At 37.2% G+C, this 15,962-nt stretch overlaps 1 protein-coding gene across 1 annotated transcript in view; it reads right to left on the reverse strand.

The window, feature by feature from the left end:
- Nucleotides 1–4,475: 4,475 nt before the first annotated feature.
- The window catches only part of UGT8 (UDP glycosyltransferase 8), a 78,107-nt gene continuing 66,620 nt past the window's right edge, over nucleotides 4,476–15,962 (reverse strand). Inside the window, exons 3-6 of the mRNA XM_069459174.1 lie at nucleotides 11,788–11,930; nucleotides 9,985–10,061; nucleotides 7,208–7,427; nucleotides 4,476–4,879 (exon numbers count right to left, since the gene is read on the reverse strand). Of these exons, the coding sequence (XP_069315275.1) occupies nucleotides 4,516–4,879; nucleotides 7,208–7,427; nucleotides 9,985–10,061; nucleotides 11,788–11,930 (804 nt within the window). The 3' untranslated portion in view covers nucleotides 4,476–4,515. The remainder of the gene's footprint in view (nucleotides 4,880–7,207; nucleotides 7,428–9,984; nucleotides 10,062–11,787; nucleotides 11,931–15,962) is intronic.

The following is a 15,962-nucleotide window of genomic DNA, read 5'->3' on the forward strand; positions in this document are numbered from 1 at the left end:
GGGTGGTTTGATTTTTTTTCTTGCTGATCTGGTTGCGTTCTTTGTAGATTCTGGTTATCAGCCCTTTATCAGAGGTGCAGCTTGCTAGTATATTTTCTCATTCTGTAGGTTGTATATTTGCTCTGTTGGTTGTTTCCTTAGCTGTTCAGAAGCTTTTTAATTTAAGGAAGTCCCATTTATTTATTTTTGTTGTTGCTGTGATTGCCACTGGGGTCGTCTTCAAAATTCTTTGCCTAGGCTGGTATCTAGAAGAGTTTTTCCAACATCTTCTTCTCGAATTCTTATGATTTCATGCCTTACATTTAAGTCCTTTATCCATCTTGAATTAATTTTTGTGAGTGGTGAGAGATAAAGATCCTGTTTCATTCTTACGCATGTGACTGTCCAATTCTCTCAGCACCGTTTGGGCTTTTATTCAACATATATTGCTGTCTGCTTTGTCAAAGATCAGCTGGCTGTACATGGATGGTTTTATATCTGGGTTCTCTGTTCTGTTCCACTGGTCTCTCTCTCTCCATTTCTGTGCCAGTACCATGCTGTTTTGGTTACTCATACCCTTGTAGTAGAGCTTAAAGGCTGGCAAACTGATGCCTCCAGATTTTTTCCTTTTGCTTAAGGTTGCTTTGGCTATTTGAGTTCTTTTCTGGTTCCATATGAAGCACAGAATTATTTTTTCTAGATCTGCAAAAACTGACATTGGTTATTTTGATGGGGATTGCATTAAATTTATAAATCACTATGGGTAGTGTGGACATTTTAACAATGTTGATTCTACTGATCGATGAGCATGGTATGTTTTTCCATTCGTTTGTGTCATCTGCGATTTCTTTCCTCAGTGTTTCATAGTTCACTTTGTAGAGGTCGTTCACTTCCTTGGTTAAGTATATTCCTAGGTATTTTATTTTCTTTGTTGCTATTGTGTAAGGTATTGAGTCTTTGATATGACTCTCAGCTTGACTGTTATTGGTGTGTAGGAATGCTACTGATTTGGGTACATTTGATTTTTGTAACCTGATACTTTGCTAAATTGATCAGTTCCAGGACTCTTTTGGTGGAGTCTTTGGGGTTTTCTAGATATAAGATCATATTGTCAGCAAACAACGATAATTTGACCTCCTTTTTCCTGATTTGGGTACTTCTTTCTCTTGCCTGATTGCTCTGGCTAGGACTTCCAGCACTCTGTTGAATAGAAGTGGTGAGAGATGGCCAACATCCTACTGAATGGGGAAAAGTTGAAATCATTCCCACTAAGAACTGGCATAAAATATTTTAATTCTATAAAAATTCAGTGAGAACTTCAGGTTTTAATAGTTAATAAATGAAAATGCTTTATAATACATGAGAGATCGTGATACCTGTGATTAATGTTGGTGCTGGACTTCTTTGAGCAGATTGACACTGTAATTATTTTATTTGAATTAACAGTATAATTTTACATGTCCTGACTTCTCATAGTCTGAACTTGGATTATATATTATTCTATTGAAAAAAAAATTGCTGGTTTTATTATACAAACTAGGCAGAATACCAGAAATCTTGTATACTACTATATGAATTCTCTCTTAAATTCATGTCTGAATTACCCAAAAGGGTATGAATTATATAACTACCATGTGCCTTTTGGAACTTGCAACATTTGCAGGATTTATAGAAAAATGACAACATGATTATTTTAATTGTGTGGACTTCAAAAACACTTCTAAAATTTGTTGACAAATGTTTTTGCTGTCTAGCAAAAATATCAACAGTACCTTTGCATTGAAATATGTCTTTAGAAGCTGCTGAAAACATTACCATCTCAGAAGCAGGATAAGAAGTTATTTAATGTTATTTTGGAGAAGTTTCATTAATAGAATTCCTATAATTGTCAAACTGCATCATAAGATTTAAAAGTTTTCTCTTTCAAACTATTTTGAATATACCACTTGCAAATAAGGATTTTCTAATGGGATTTTATAGTATATTTACACACTAGTTAAATTACTTGTAAGCAAAAATGAATTATACTTTCAATAAAATAGCTCACTGAATTATCCCAATTTGTTTTTCAACTTATCTTGGGTCTTTCATTTTTAAACCTTTTATTTTTTAATTGAAGTCATTCAATTTTAATAGCATTTTGGGATTTGGTGAGTAGCTGAGCTTTGAAAAAAGTCTCTAGCTTTCTTCACCTTCAATTACAAACGATTGCTTTAACATAAACATTAGCTCTTTCCAATTCTGGACATCCAAATCCTGCCCCTATGTCTATGTGGAGGGATACGAGAAATTGTCACTCTAGAAGAAAAATGTCTTAATTCTCATTTGTGTTTGACATGATAAATGGCGATTCAAATACTTAAATGGTTGCAGAAACTCCTTCTAAAAAAAAAAAAAAATGAATATACCTTCTTGAAAACTTTACTTTATTAGAGAATCTAGCCCAAGTGTGGAAAATTTAAAATCACTGTTTATCAAAACTGGCTAACAATAAGCTTACTAGAAAAGAAAAAAAAAAAAACACAATTTCTGGGACAGAATTTTAAGGTCCAGTTTGATGTACTTGTAAGGTAAATCCCTCGGTTTAATAATATAAAAAGTCTCACATTTTAATACATGTTTTCACACTCATAATACACATACAAAAGTTGGGAGACTTGTCTTAGAAACATGTTTATATAATGTGAAATATAATCTGAACAAAAATTTTATTACAACACTTCTCTATTTTAAATCATGTTTATTATTTAAATTTGTATCACAGTGGAGATTAACTTATGCTTAATCATCCAGTCAGTGCCTACTGTCAACGTCATCAAATTCCAAGAAAGTAAAATCAACTCATTCATACACTCCCATTACCACCCCACCACTCATTGCCTGTGTTTTTTTTTTTTTTCCCCTTTTAACGGCAACATTGTGATAAGATTGTGAAAAGGTATGATAGGCTTCTATGCATAATACCCTTTCTTCAAGTATCAGGGCAGTACATTTGGCTGCACTGCATTATAGAAAACTACTTGTGACATTATTTCTATGTATAGGAGAGTGGCTCCTGGTGGGTGCGTAATGACATTGTCATAGTGTATGACAAGGATTTACAGCATTCTAGAATTTTCACAACTTTTCCAAGTTAGTGAATGCCATTAGGTAAATGTTGTATTTGTCTACTCTCAGCTGTCAGATGTGGGATTTCCGACTACAGATAAATAAAGCATCCACGCAACCTGTGTAGTGCAAATGCTAGGTAAACAGAATGACGTGGAATAAACTCAGTGGCCAAGGGAGGTCCTGATCTGATGTCTGTGACGTGCATCCCTGCTCTCAAATGAATACTGTCACTGTTCCACGTCAGCCACGATGACTGGAAAAGGCTGCTGAGGAGGAAACTAGGAATTCATCTTCATAAACAAACCAGTACGCAATTTCTCTGTTGCTTCTGTATATCATGTAGTCTGATTTGTTAAGATCTCAAACCTCTCTAGACAAAGCAGGTACCAATAAGAATTGCAAATATTCCATTTAAAAGAATTAAAAGTTGGCACCTACGTAACATAGATTATGTGGCCTGGACAATAAAAGGGATGAGGAACATGGTATTTTAAGTTAAAATTTTGGAAATGAAACACCTGAACATTCCAAAGTTACACTGGAGAAAAGCCACCAAACATTCAAACAATGGCCCTGTTTAAAAATGCCACATAAGCAATAATCTTCAATACTTTGAACAAAAGTCAGATTTGCTGCTTTGTCTTAATTATACATTAACATCATGTTACTCATTAAAATGAAATAGAAAAAAACTATAAAATTCTTCCATAGGAAAATTAGTGGGAAAACAAAAGTAAAATGTGACAACCAATTTATACAATTACTTAATTACATATTTTCCCCCAGAAGTGTCCATAGTCTGTAAGAAAAGGAAAACAAAATCAGAAAAACAAAACAACTAAAACAAAAAGTACAAAAAACTGTGCCATTTATCTTTTCATTTTCTTCCTCTGCATTCAGTTTTGAGGGAAAAATGTTCTTTCACGGTAGCGTTCAGAGTTCACATATATTAAATGCTAGAAGAGAAACATTTGGATCCTATCTTTCTATTTCATTCTTGAACATGTGTTGTACCCTCAACAAATATAACAAGCAGCCACTAAAAATTCTCTTAATTAGGAGACACGCACACATACACACACAAATCTTATTAAGAAAATGAAACCATTCCTTATCTGGGATACACACACATCAAGATTTAAAACTAAGGTCTGACCTGGTCACTTAGTCGATTTAAATAATTAAGGCTTCTAAAAGGTTCAGTGCAGAAACTCTCTGTATCAGTATTTGAATAAAACGCATTTTTGCATTTTAGGTTTGTGCTTTTATAGCCATCTTAATTCCACAGAATTTCATTAGTAAGATCTGATAAGGGCGTGTTAGGATTGTTTACTGATGTTTTGCTTTTAGTAGCTGTTAGACTAAATAATAGTGATATAAATTCAATGACTGAACAGATTTGTTTCTATTACCTGGGCTGTTGGCTCATTTCACCTTCTTTTCGTGTTTAATGTGGCCATTTCTTTTGTACTTGCCATTGAGGATCCCATTGTGGTAATGTCCATTAACTGCGCTATGCTTATTTCTAGACCACAGGCTTTTGATTTTCCTGTAGATAAATTTTGTCACCCGGGACAAGAGGAAGTAGAACAAGGCAGCACCAAGCAAAAGCACAAAGGCAATGTCCAGTAAAAAATACTGACAGAAAGAGATCTGGTGGACCGTGGCACGCAGGTGGTGGGCTCCATCGTGACGGAGGATGTAGTCTATCCAGTAGACAGTCCGATTGACAGGGTGACCCGGCTGATCCTTGTGAATTTCCGAAAGCTTCCGGGCTCTCTGACGGTAGCTGTGAGGTGAGGGCAAAACACAGAATGATCATGTTTATGCACAGTTCTGTATTTGTGGATCTCTCAACTTGAAAATGGGGAGAATAAACAACGATCCTTTATTAAGTATCTAGCATGTACGGGCCTGGTGTTAAGAGCTTAAAACATACTATCTTATGTTAACCCAATAAAATGAATTTTAAGCTGAAGGAAATGAAAATCAGAGAGACTAATAAGTAAATTGATTAAAAAGTTGAGATTTGAATTCAAGTTTTTCTGACAGCAAACCCTGTGCTCTTTCTACTCTATACCACGCGTGGTCCTTCTTGCCATGTGTTTTCAATTAAGGAGTCTCAACCTGCAAGGGAAGTAAATTTTTTAGATTCTTTTAGAATTTGAGATGGAAGGATGGAGTAAAATATGCAGAACTTTGTTCCACCACTTTTTTTTAACAATGACATTTAATTTTGTTTCAATTTAAAATAACATTAAATAATGGCATGAGAATGGATATATGTATTGGACAGTAGTGTTTCTCAACCCACTTTTAAGTATGGAGACACATATATTCAGTGTATATTATAGGTATGTATGCATGTATATATATGTATAAAGAAATCACTCTCTTAAATGGTTAATTCAAAAACCAGTTAAAGATAATCACAAAAGTGACAAAATGTAAACAGTTTAAAAATATGTAACTGCATATTTGTGTGCCAATCTTTGACAAATGACCAAAGCCCCCTTTGCATAAATCCGTGATTGGGGCTTGTATTGTTTAGACCTAAAAAATAATTTCTACCTGGAGAGATTATAAAATATGTTACTATCACAGAAGATACAGCTCTTGAGTTGTGCCTCAGAGGAACAAAAGTCTGAATGTGTGAAGACTCGACAGGCCAAGGGATGAGTGTGGACTAAACCACCAAGGTGGGAGAGTGAGTACACCCAGAAAAAATTCCTTTGGAAAGAGCGTGTAGTGTGAGGGGGGTGTCTGTTTAGACTTTAGACTGGAAGAAGACGAGTTCTGCTCATGGGTCTTTTGAGTGGTAAGATATGTAGCTTAGTTCGAGCCCTTAGATGAGACAGACTGGCTGTCAAACCAGAAAGGAAGATACTGATGGTGGAAAATCCATTCAAAAGACCTCACTAATGGCCCAAGAGAAACTGCCAAAAAATGGTAGTGGAATTAGACAGCGGAAAATACTAGGGTAGAAGGTTCGGGCAGGGGCTAAATGTGAAGGGAGAGGGAGGAATCGGATGTGACTGCCATGCCTGGCTCACAGGGGAGTCGAGTAACAGGACACAGACACACACAACACGGGGCAGGCCGGGGAAACGACTTGGGCTGGGGAGGAAGGAAAGGCGAGGTTCACAGAGCAGCTGGGAAACGAAGCTGGAGCCACCCGATCACGGCACCTAATGAAGAACCAACTAAGGTATTAATGACTCATTTGCTGACACTTTTTTAAAAATAATTTCCCTCCAGACCTACACGTTAAGTTTTAACACATATAAACACAAATCTGAGCACCAGTGAACAAAGGTTATCAGGAGTTAGGGAAAGAGCAGCCCCGGGCGCTGACTCGCAGGTGTCTCCTACAGTGACGTCAGATGACAGAATGCAATTAGCAGGCCTGTTTTTTTCTCTCCTCAATGCCTCACAACAAAACTAGTTACATAATAAACCCAGTTTATTATATTCAAAAAGTGTCAAAATCTCACCCAAATGTTAAGAGGTCAGCCTCACCTTGCTCTGTAATTTATCGTGATTTCTAAAATGGCAAAAGAAACTAGAAACTTTTTATGATTCCATTTTGTAAGAAAATGCTTATGGGGTAAAAAAAAAAAAGGCATCTGAAAAATGAAACATGGTGTCTTAGAAAATAAAATCCAACCTTCCATTTTAGCAAGCATGGAGGAGGAGGATAAAAACAATCTTAGTCCTCAGGCACCTTGACGTCACTGCACATAAACAGATTAAAGAGTTCGTTCTGTGGGGACTGTGACTTCTGGCACTGTTGAATAAATGTAACGCATATGGAATCCAACAGGTGCACTTGGACCTGGATCACTACTTAGCAGAAAGCTCACGAAGCCTCTCTCTGCTTACCTGAGTATCGATAAGGACTTTCATCCGTCAGACCGTTGGGCCTACCTAGGAGAAGGCGCTAAGCCGAACTGCTTACTAACCAGTCCAATGTTACATAACTCTTGTGTTCGGAGGCGGTCTAGGGATCCACTCCACAGATAAGTTCTGAAGCAGAAGGATTGTCCAAAATTCCTTCCGATGATATACTGTGATATACATATATATTTATCTGCTTTACCAGTAACTAAAACCTTACCTGGGATTAGTGATGACTTTCACCAGTGCGTCATAGAGCTCTTCCTCAGTGACTGTCTTCCACTGGAGCAATATCCCCATGCCTTTCGCCTGGACTCTGGTCATCGTATCATAATGGTCTCCAAAGAGTGGGATGCCCACCACCGGTACACCATGATACACAGTCTCAAAGATACTGTTCAAACCACCATGGCTCAGGAAGGCTTTAATATTTGAATGCCCTAGAGAAAGATAAAGAAAACAACTTACAACATCATTACTCTAGAGGGGAGATTTTTCTAGAAATAGTGCAGATTAAAAATCGATAATACAATTAACATAGATGGCAGAGATTTCTAAAGGCATCATCTCACTGATTCTTGTTCCATGACAATTAAGTTACTGGGTATATACATAACTACCTGACTTGTATGTATCAATTAAAAGCCATTTTTAGGTAGCTGAAATGTATAGCTTTAAGTAGTATTTTACAACTTTCTCTGGAACACAATCGCCTGACAAGCAGCGTGTATTTAAAGGGGTAATAATTAATAGGAAGCCAATGAAAGCAAGCGTTGCCAAACAATACCAGAGTGGAACCATATTCCACTGAAAGAGATATCTATTTCCTGACTTCTCAAGCATTTATCTATATTAAAGTCAAAACATACTTTATTAAAAAAATATGTAAAAATGTAGGGCTGGATTCCAGAAGTCCATAAAGAGTTAATGTGCTTCTCCAAGGAGGAATGTTAATAATCACTGTTTATAACATTCAAATTCCATCAGAATCCATGTTTCACAATTTTATGGCCCAGTTTTACATTTTAGGTATACAAACAAGTAGAGACATTCATAAAAATCAGTTGTGAGAGACGGGACATCATGTAACATCTAGTTGCCATGGCAATCAAAGGGGTAATTTGTCAAAATTAATGAGGTAGTTTAAAACCCATTTTTGTTCTCCTAGTAAACAGTCTACATTTCATAAAAGGGATTCACAGACCTGCATAAGAAGTATAAAAAAATATACTGCACATGGGAAAGGGATTATTGGTCATGAAGGAATTAGAGCTTGCAGATATACAAATCTTTTAAAATATACACACTCCAGGTACAAAACTATGTGTGTGCAGCATGGTCCCAGGGGGCCTCCCGAGGCTCTCCCGGCCCGGAGTCTAGTGGGGTCGGTCAGGCGGTGTCTCTCTGGCCTTTATCCACGGGTCTCCAACTCTTAGGCCCAACTAAAGGACCTGCCCTAGAGCTGGATTTCGAAGTTTCTTTGCAGTGGCAGAACCCCCCTGCCTCCCCCTTTTCCTTGAACAGAACCAAACCCCCAAACCCTCTGAAGAGTGGTATAAGGGGAGAGGAGGGGAGGGGAAGACACTGATTTGGTTCCTACTTCCCATCTGGGGGGAATCTTTTGATCATAATTATAAGCCATTAGAGGACACAAGTGTCATGCCCAGAGTTTAAAGGGACATTCATCTTGGAGAAGTCGGCGCACCGAGACAGTGAGGAACTCAGAGGAGCCAGGGACTTGGGGGGTGTTGAGCGTGGACCTAGCTTAGCACCCCACAGTAAAAAGACAAGCAAACAAACAAAACGCATATGCAATAAAAATCTGGATGCTCCTACGTTAAGTGTCGCACGGTTGCACTGAATAGCTGACAGTCAAGTTACCTTATTTAAATTTTCTGCTGCTTTTTTACCTTCTACGGAATCTGAAGTCATAATAGTAAAGACATGAAAGATTAAAAAAAATACAAGTATCAAGAAAGGTAAACTGCCTTGTGTTCTTTTTCCCTCAGTTTTATCATTTATAGAATATTTACACCACATGAAAGGAAATTATATAGATAAATAAAATTCTTTACTGGTTTTTAGGAGGATCATTGTAGCTTCTAGAAAATACATTTTAAAAGCCTATTCTTAAGACTGTAATTTAAAATTAAAACTAATATTAGGTGTTAGTATTATGGAATTAATGGTGCTAAATATTGCCAAAATCAAAAACCTTTTTATAATTTCTTTAATATATTAAAGAATAATATGGCATTATATTTTCCTAGAAATTTAATGAATCTTTACTTTTTTTTACTATCTATGCTTATTGAACATGGAGTTAAATTAGTTAAATTCAAATATACTTAAAAGATATGCATATAAAAATTATTTTGAGTTGAGGATCATAATCCCAAGAAATAAAAATAAATAATGCTTCAAAAATGCCTGGTGAATGAGGAGGAAAGAGGCAGATGACCCAATTAAAATTAAAATAAATCAATTGTTCCCATGGCCTTCTGCTTCTCTTTGCTTTCAGACAAATGAATAATTTCTAATTTCTCTTGGTTCTCAGACAAATCTGTAATAAAGCTATAACCCAAATCTGCATTTTCATTGTTTTAATTTTATTTTACCTGATTAGCTTAATCAAGAATAGCTTTATTCACTACTAATTTATATAGTTTATTAAATATATTTTCCAGATAGTTAAAGTCCGTGACTGGTCTAAAAAATTTAATACATAATCCCAAATGATTACAGTTTTACAATAAGTAAAGATTTGAAATGTTGGCCTGGAATTTAAAAGTTGAGATACTCAATAAAAATAGAATGACAAAAAAGCATCAGAAATGCTGGGGGAAAAAAAAAAACCAACAGATTGACTGACTTCATCATAAACTATTGTACGATGTTCTTAAGTAAAAAATAAATAAATAAATAAATAAAAAATAAATCACATTTACATAATTAAAATCTAACAGCCAAGTAAGTGCCAAGATGTCACTGACTTACCAAGCAGGTCATTTTGTGGTAACCATTCTATGAGCTTAGTGTTGTTTCCTAGATTCTTTGGTTTGGGTCCAGAAAATCTAAAATGTACAACAGAAAAATAAAATCTTTCAAAAATCAAATCTATCTTATGGTATGGGCTCTCTGGTTAAAATACCAGATTTAAAATAAATGTTACATCATCTTTTGTTGATATTCTTAAGAATAAAGCCATGTTTCAGTAACAATAAAAATTTGACTGTATTTCCTTTTTAGAGACAGGGTGTCACTTTGTCACCCAGTGGCGCAGTGACAGTGCCCTGCAACCTCCGACTCCCGGGTCTCAAGCAATCCTTCCAGCTCAGCCTCCAGAGTGGTTACTAGAGGCAGGGGCCACCATGCCTGGCTAATTTTTATTTTTTGTAGAGACAGGGTCTTGTTTGTTTTCCCAGGCTGGGCTTGAATTCCTGGCCTCAGCGATTCTTCTGCCTTGGCTTCTCGAAGTGCTGGGATTACAGGTGTGAGCCACCACACTCAGCCTAAATTCTAATCAAAAAAACTTTCATTGATTGAAGGATAAATAAATGATTTGCTTATACAGAAATCTCGTTTTCCAGCAGCTCCTTTCACCTGTACACATACACAGAGATGACAAAAAAGCAACCAAACAAATGAACGTCTGAAGTCTCTCCCTACCATCACCAAGGAGCTAGAACATGAAGGGCCAGGGAGGCCACCACCAGGCAGCCAGTGGCCCTGATCCTTGACACCCAGAGCCTGGGCGAGCACACAGATGTTGAAAGAAAGAAGAAAGTACTCTTTATTAGCTTGGCCCCAGAGATGGGAGTTCTGTGGAACAAAGAACATAATCAGGCTGTCCCCTCTCTCACCTTTAAAAGACAAACCATAAACATGCTTAACAACCGAAAGAATGACAAAAGAGTCCGAACTGAGCACAAACTGTCCTAAATAAAGCAGGAGAGGCGCTGTCTGGGTTAAGTCTAAGAGAGGAAACGCAAGGAGACTAGAATCTGAAGGGAAAAGTCCCGAGCAGTTAGAATAAAATATGTATCCATTTCGTAGGTCAGACTAATTCCTGTGCAGTTATTACAAAGGGAAAATCTATATTCCTCAGAGCCTACTTGCAATGGCTTGAGAGACACTTTATTCCAATTGTGGTAGAAACTGTGGGACCCACATTTTTCACAACTCTATCCCCAGAGCCCAGCAGTGGTGGTATAAATACGTGCTAAATAAAGTGTTCAGGTCTGATTTTTAAACACCAGTTTGGAAATTCCAGAGACAGACATGTGTTAGTGCCTCCCAAAGGAAGCTGGGATCAATCCGTGGGTGGATCTTAACCAGTGTTAACTGGCAAGTTATTTGTGAAGGAGACAAAGTGGATGCCTAAGAGAGTCCATGAAATATTTTACCTGTTTATTCCTTCCTCCATCATTGTCTACCTCATTCCAAAACGGATTTGAAGGAGTATGCAGAAAGGCATGCAATTATAACTAAACTTTCTACAATGACAATAGATAATAAGCAGAGAAACTGAGGGTAGAATATACTAATGCATCCAACACAAGGATACATCATTCGAAATCATATCTTCTTTTTATGCTGTAAGTCACAGGTCTCTTTATCCGTTGTAGTCTTATGAATTAATTCCTAGATTTCAATACACTAAGGAACAAAATGAAAAGTCAGGGACGTCCTGCTAATTTTCCCAGGGACTCCGCGTGCTGTTCTTTACTGGGACCTGCGGGCTAAACAAGGGGATACTGAAGATCAACAGCAAAGGAGCCACCTGTATTATTACCTTACCTCCATATCACCTGTTGAGGCAGCCTCCCCAGGGCTCCCGCCAGTTTGTGAGCGATGTCTTCCGACAGGTACTTGACGCCGGCTCCAAAAGATACCAGGACGAAGCCATGCTCAGCAGCACCATTTACCCACCTTTGGAGATCCTGTAAATCGAAACATCGCAGTTAATTTTGTGAAGAACTGCGTAGTTCATAATCAGTATCACCAACGACAGCACAGTTAAAAAACAAAACAAACAAAAAAAAACTTCAGGTAATTTTCTTAAACAATCTGAAAGACGGGGATATGGTATTTTCCACTAACTGCTTTTGTTTAAAATACTTCATCTGACAACACTAAATGGAATAAAAAGGGCATATGGTTTACTTGGTGAGATCAATACGTAATAACAAACCAAAAAAGAAAAAAATCAGTAGCTAATGGTCTAAGTCTCAGACAGAAGTCAAAAAACTGAAAATGATGTCTGAGGCATGGTCAGATAAATATGTATGAGGATACAAGCAAAAGACCTGGATTGAATATACGACAGATCAATCACACTGGCAAAAATTAGTGTGTCTTTGACAAATTTTTGTCAATATGATTTATTTGCATTGAAAATGAAATCAGTTCCCTTTGAGGGACACCACCTTGCTTTATTTTATTCTACAAGCTTGTGTTTTAATGGTACGAGCTATAATACAAGGCACAAGCTTGTTTTTAATGGAAAGTCATCCCTTTGAATAAAATCTTTGCCAAAGACACTGAGCTTCAATTTCCCATAGGAAAATTATGAATAATAAAGCCATGGCACTTTGAAGAACACGCTAATTTCACTGTAAGGACAACATACCTGCTGTCCTGTCCGTTTATATGGGCAGCTTGATACACCTAGTGCCACAACGCGGCTGCGAAAGCAGGGACCCGACCCACTCTGTATTCGCAATGCGCAGAGCGAGCTGTCGTGTTACAGCAGCTACGGGGTACCCCGCAGTAAGGAGACTCTTCCCAACAGAATCCCTGTGCAGCTTAAGTAAGCGCTTACATGGAACATTAAGCCTAAATTTTCTGTCCTTTCTCCCCCTTTTCTTTTTATCACTTAAAGAAATTTGTGTTAACTTGCTGTATTGCAATCATTCCTAGCAGGGGAGGGGGAACCGCATTTTATGCCCCAAATTAAGTAGTGTCGCTCCATGACCAAGAGTGGCGATGGCATAGCCACATCCTTCTAGCTATTAAGTAAAACAGCCTGTAAGTATCTGGGAACGAAGAAAACCTGACCAAAACACTTTATATTCCAGGAGAATCTATGGAGTTTATACAGACTATCTCCAACTTATGATTTTTCAACTTTACAATGGTAGGAAAGCCATACACATTGGAAGAAATTGTGCTGAATTTTTTTTTTTTTTTTTTTTTTTTATTTTACAGAATCAAAGAGTCTAACAGTATATCTTGTTAGATACAGTATGTCCTCATAATGTATACATTATTTCTTGTACAATGATATGAAATAATATGGGAAATATTCATGATAAATTATTAAGTGAACAGTGCAAGTTAAAAACAATAGTTTCATATTTTTTTCCCCACCCCCCCTTTCCCGAGTCAGCACCTTCAAGTGTTACCACTCCCCAAACGGTGCACAATGCACTCATTGTGTAGGCATACCCCCATCCCCTCCCCCACCCCCCACCTCAGTCTGATGTCCAATTGGTGTCGTTCCCAGATTTGTATTTAGGTGATGATCAAGGAAACCAATTTTCTGGTGAGTACATGTGATGCTTGTTTTTCCATTCTTGGGATACTTCACTTAATATAATGGGTTCCAACTCTCTCCAGGAGAACCATAGAGATGTTGTATCTTCATCATTCCTTATAGCTGAGTAGTATTCCATGGTATACATATACCACAGTTTACTAATCCAATCATGTATTGATGGGCATTTCGGTTGTTTCCACATCTTTGCTATTGTGAATTGTGCTGCTATAAACATTTGGGTACACGTGCCTTTGTTACAGAATGACCTTTTTTCCTTTGGGTATATGCCCAGTAATGGGATTGCTGGGTCAAATGGCAGGTCTACTTGAATCTGTTTAAGATACCTCCATAATGCTTTCCACAGAGGTTGCACTAGTTTGCAGTCCCACCAGCAGTGTATGAGTGTTCCTGTCTCTCCACACCCACGCCAACATGTGTTGTTTTGGGTTTTTTTGATAAAGGCCATTCTCACTGGGGTTAAGTGATATCTCATTGTGGTTTTGATTTGCATTTCCCTGATGATTAGAGATGTTGAACACTTTTTCATATGTTTGTTAGCCATTTTTATATCTTCTTTTGAAAAATTTCTATTCATGTCCTTTGCCCACTTTTTGATAGGGTTGCTTGATTTTTTTTTGCTGATTTTCCTGAGTTCTAAATAGATTCTTGTTATCAGTCCTTTATCTGATGTGTAGTATGCAAAAATTTTTTCCCATTCTGTAGGTGGTCTGTTTATTCTCATGACTGTTTCTTTGGCTGTGCAGAAGCTTTTTAATTTAATCATGTCCCATTCATTTATTTTTGTTGCTGCTGTGATTGCCTTGGGGGTCTTCTTCATAAATTCTTTGCCTAGGCCAATGTCTGTAAGAGTCTTTCCTACATTTTCTTCTAGAATTCTGATTGTATCACGCCTAAGGTTTAAGTCTGTTATCCACCGTGATTTGATTTTTGTGAGAGGTGAAAGCTGTGGGTACTGTTTCAGTCTTCTACAAGTGGCTAACCAATTCTCCCAGCACCATTTGTTGAATAGGGATTCTTGTCCCCAGAGTATATTCTTTCCCGCTTTGTCGAAAATTAGGTGACTATATGAGGATGGTTCTATATTTGGATTTTCTGTTGTGTTCCACTGGTCTGTGTCCCTGCACTTGTGCCAATACCAGGCTGTTTTAAGAACCACGGCCTTGTAGTATAGTTTGAGGTCTGGCAAATTAATACCTCCCATTTTGTTTTTGTTGCTTAAAATTGCTTTTGCTATACGGGGTCTTCTTTGGTTCCATACAAAGTGTATAATTATTTTCTCTATGTCTGTAAAGAATGATGTTGGTAATTTAATAGGGATTGCATTGAATCTGTAGATCACTTTGGGTAGTATAGACATTTTAACAATGTTGATTCTTCCGATCCACGAGCATGGTATATTTTTCCATCTATTTGCAAGTTCTGCTATTTCTTTTCTCAGTGTTTCATAGTTTTCCTTATAGAGGTCCTTTACCTCTTTAGTTAGATATATACCTAGATATTTTATTTTCTTTGTTGCTATTTTGAAGGGTATTGAGTCTTTAATTTGGTTTTCCGATTGACTGTTATTGGCATATATAAATGCCTCTGATTTGTGTATATTAATTTTGTAGCCTGAGACTTTGCTGTATTCATTAATCAATTCCAGGAGTCTCTTGGTTGAATCCTGGGGGTTTTCCAGATATAACATCATATCATCAGCAAAAAGTGAGAGTTTGATCTCTTCCTTCCCTATTTGGACTCCCTTGATTCTGCTCTCTTGCCTGATAGCTCTCGCAAGGACTTCCAATACTATGTTGAAAAGTAATGGAGACAATGGGCAGCCCTGTCTGGTTCCAGTTCTAAGTGGGAGTGCTTTCAGTTTTTCCCCATTCAGTATGATGTTGGCTGTGGGTTTGTCATATATGGCTTGTATCATTTTTAGGTAGGTTCCATCAATGCCTATTTTGTTAAGCGTTTTTATCATAAAAGGGTGTTGAATTTTGTCAAATGCTTTTTCTGCATCTAATGAGAGTATCATATGGTTTTTGTTTTTGCTTCTATTTATGTGGTGAATTACATTTATAGATTTACGTATGTTGAACCACCCCTGCATCTCGGGGATGAAGCCCACTTGGTCGTGGTGGATTACTTTTTTGATAAGTACTTGGATTCGATTTGCTAGTATTTTATTGAAAATTTTTGCATCTATATTCATGAGGGAAATTGGTCTGTAGTTCTCTATTTTTGTTGTGTCCTTTCCAGGTTTTGGTATTAATGTTATATTGGCTTGGTAGAACGTGTTAGGGAGAACTCCATCCTTCTCAATATTGGAGAATAGTTTATGTAGGATGGGCACCAGTTCTTCTTTGTATGTATGGTAAAATTCAGGTGTGAACCCATCTGGACCAGGGCTTTTCTTTTTGGGAAGGTTTTT

Source organism: Eulemur rufifrons, chromosome 26 (assembly GCF_041146395.1).
Source record: "Eulemur rufifrons isolate Redbay chromosome 26, OSU_ERuf_1, whole genome shotgun sequence".
NCBI classification, from domain to species: domain Eukaryota; kingdom Metazoa; phylum Chordata; class Mammalia; order Primates; family Lemuridae; genus Eulemur; species Eulemur rufifrons.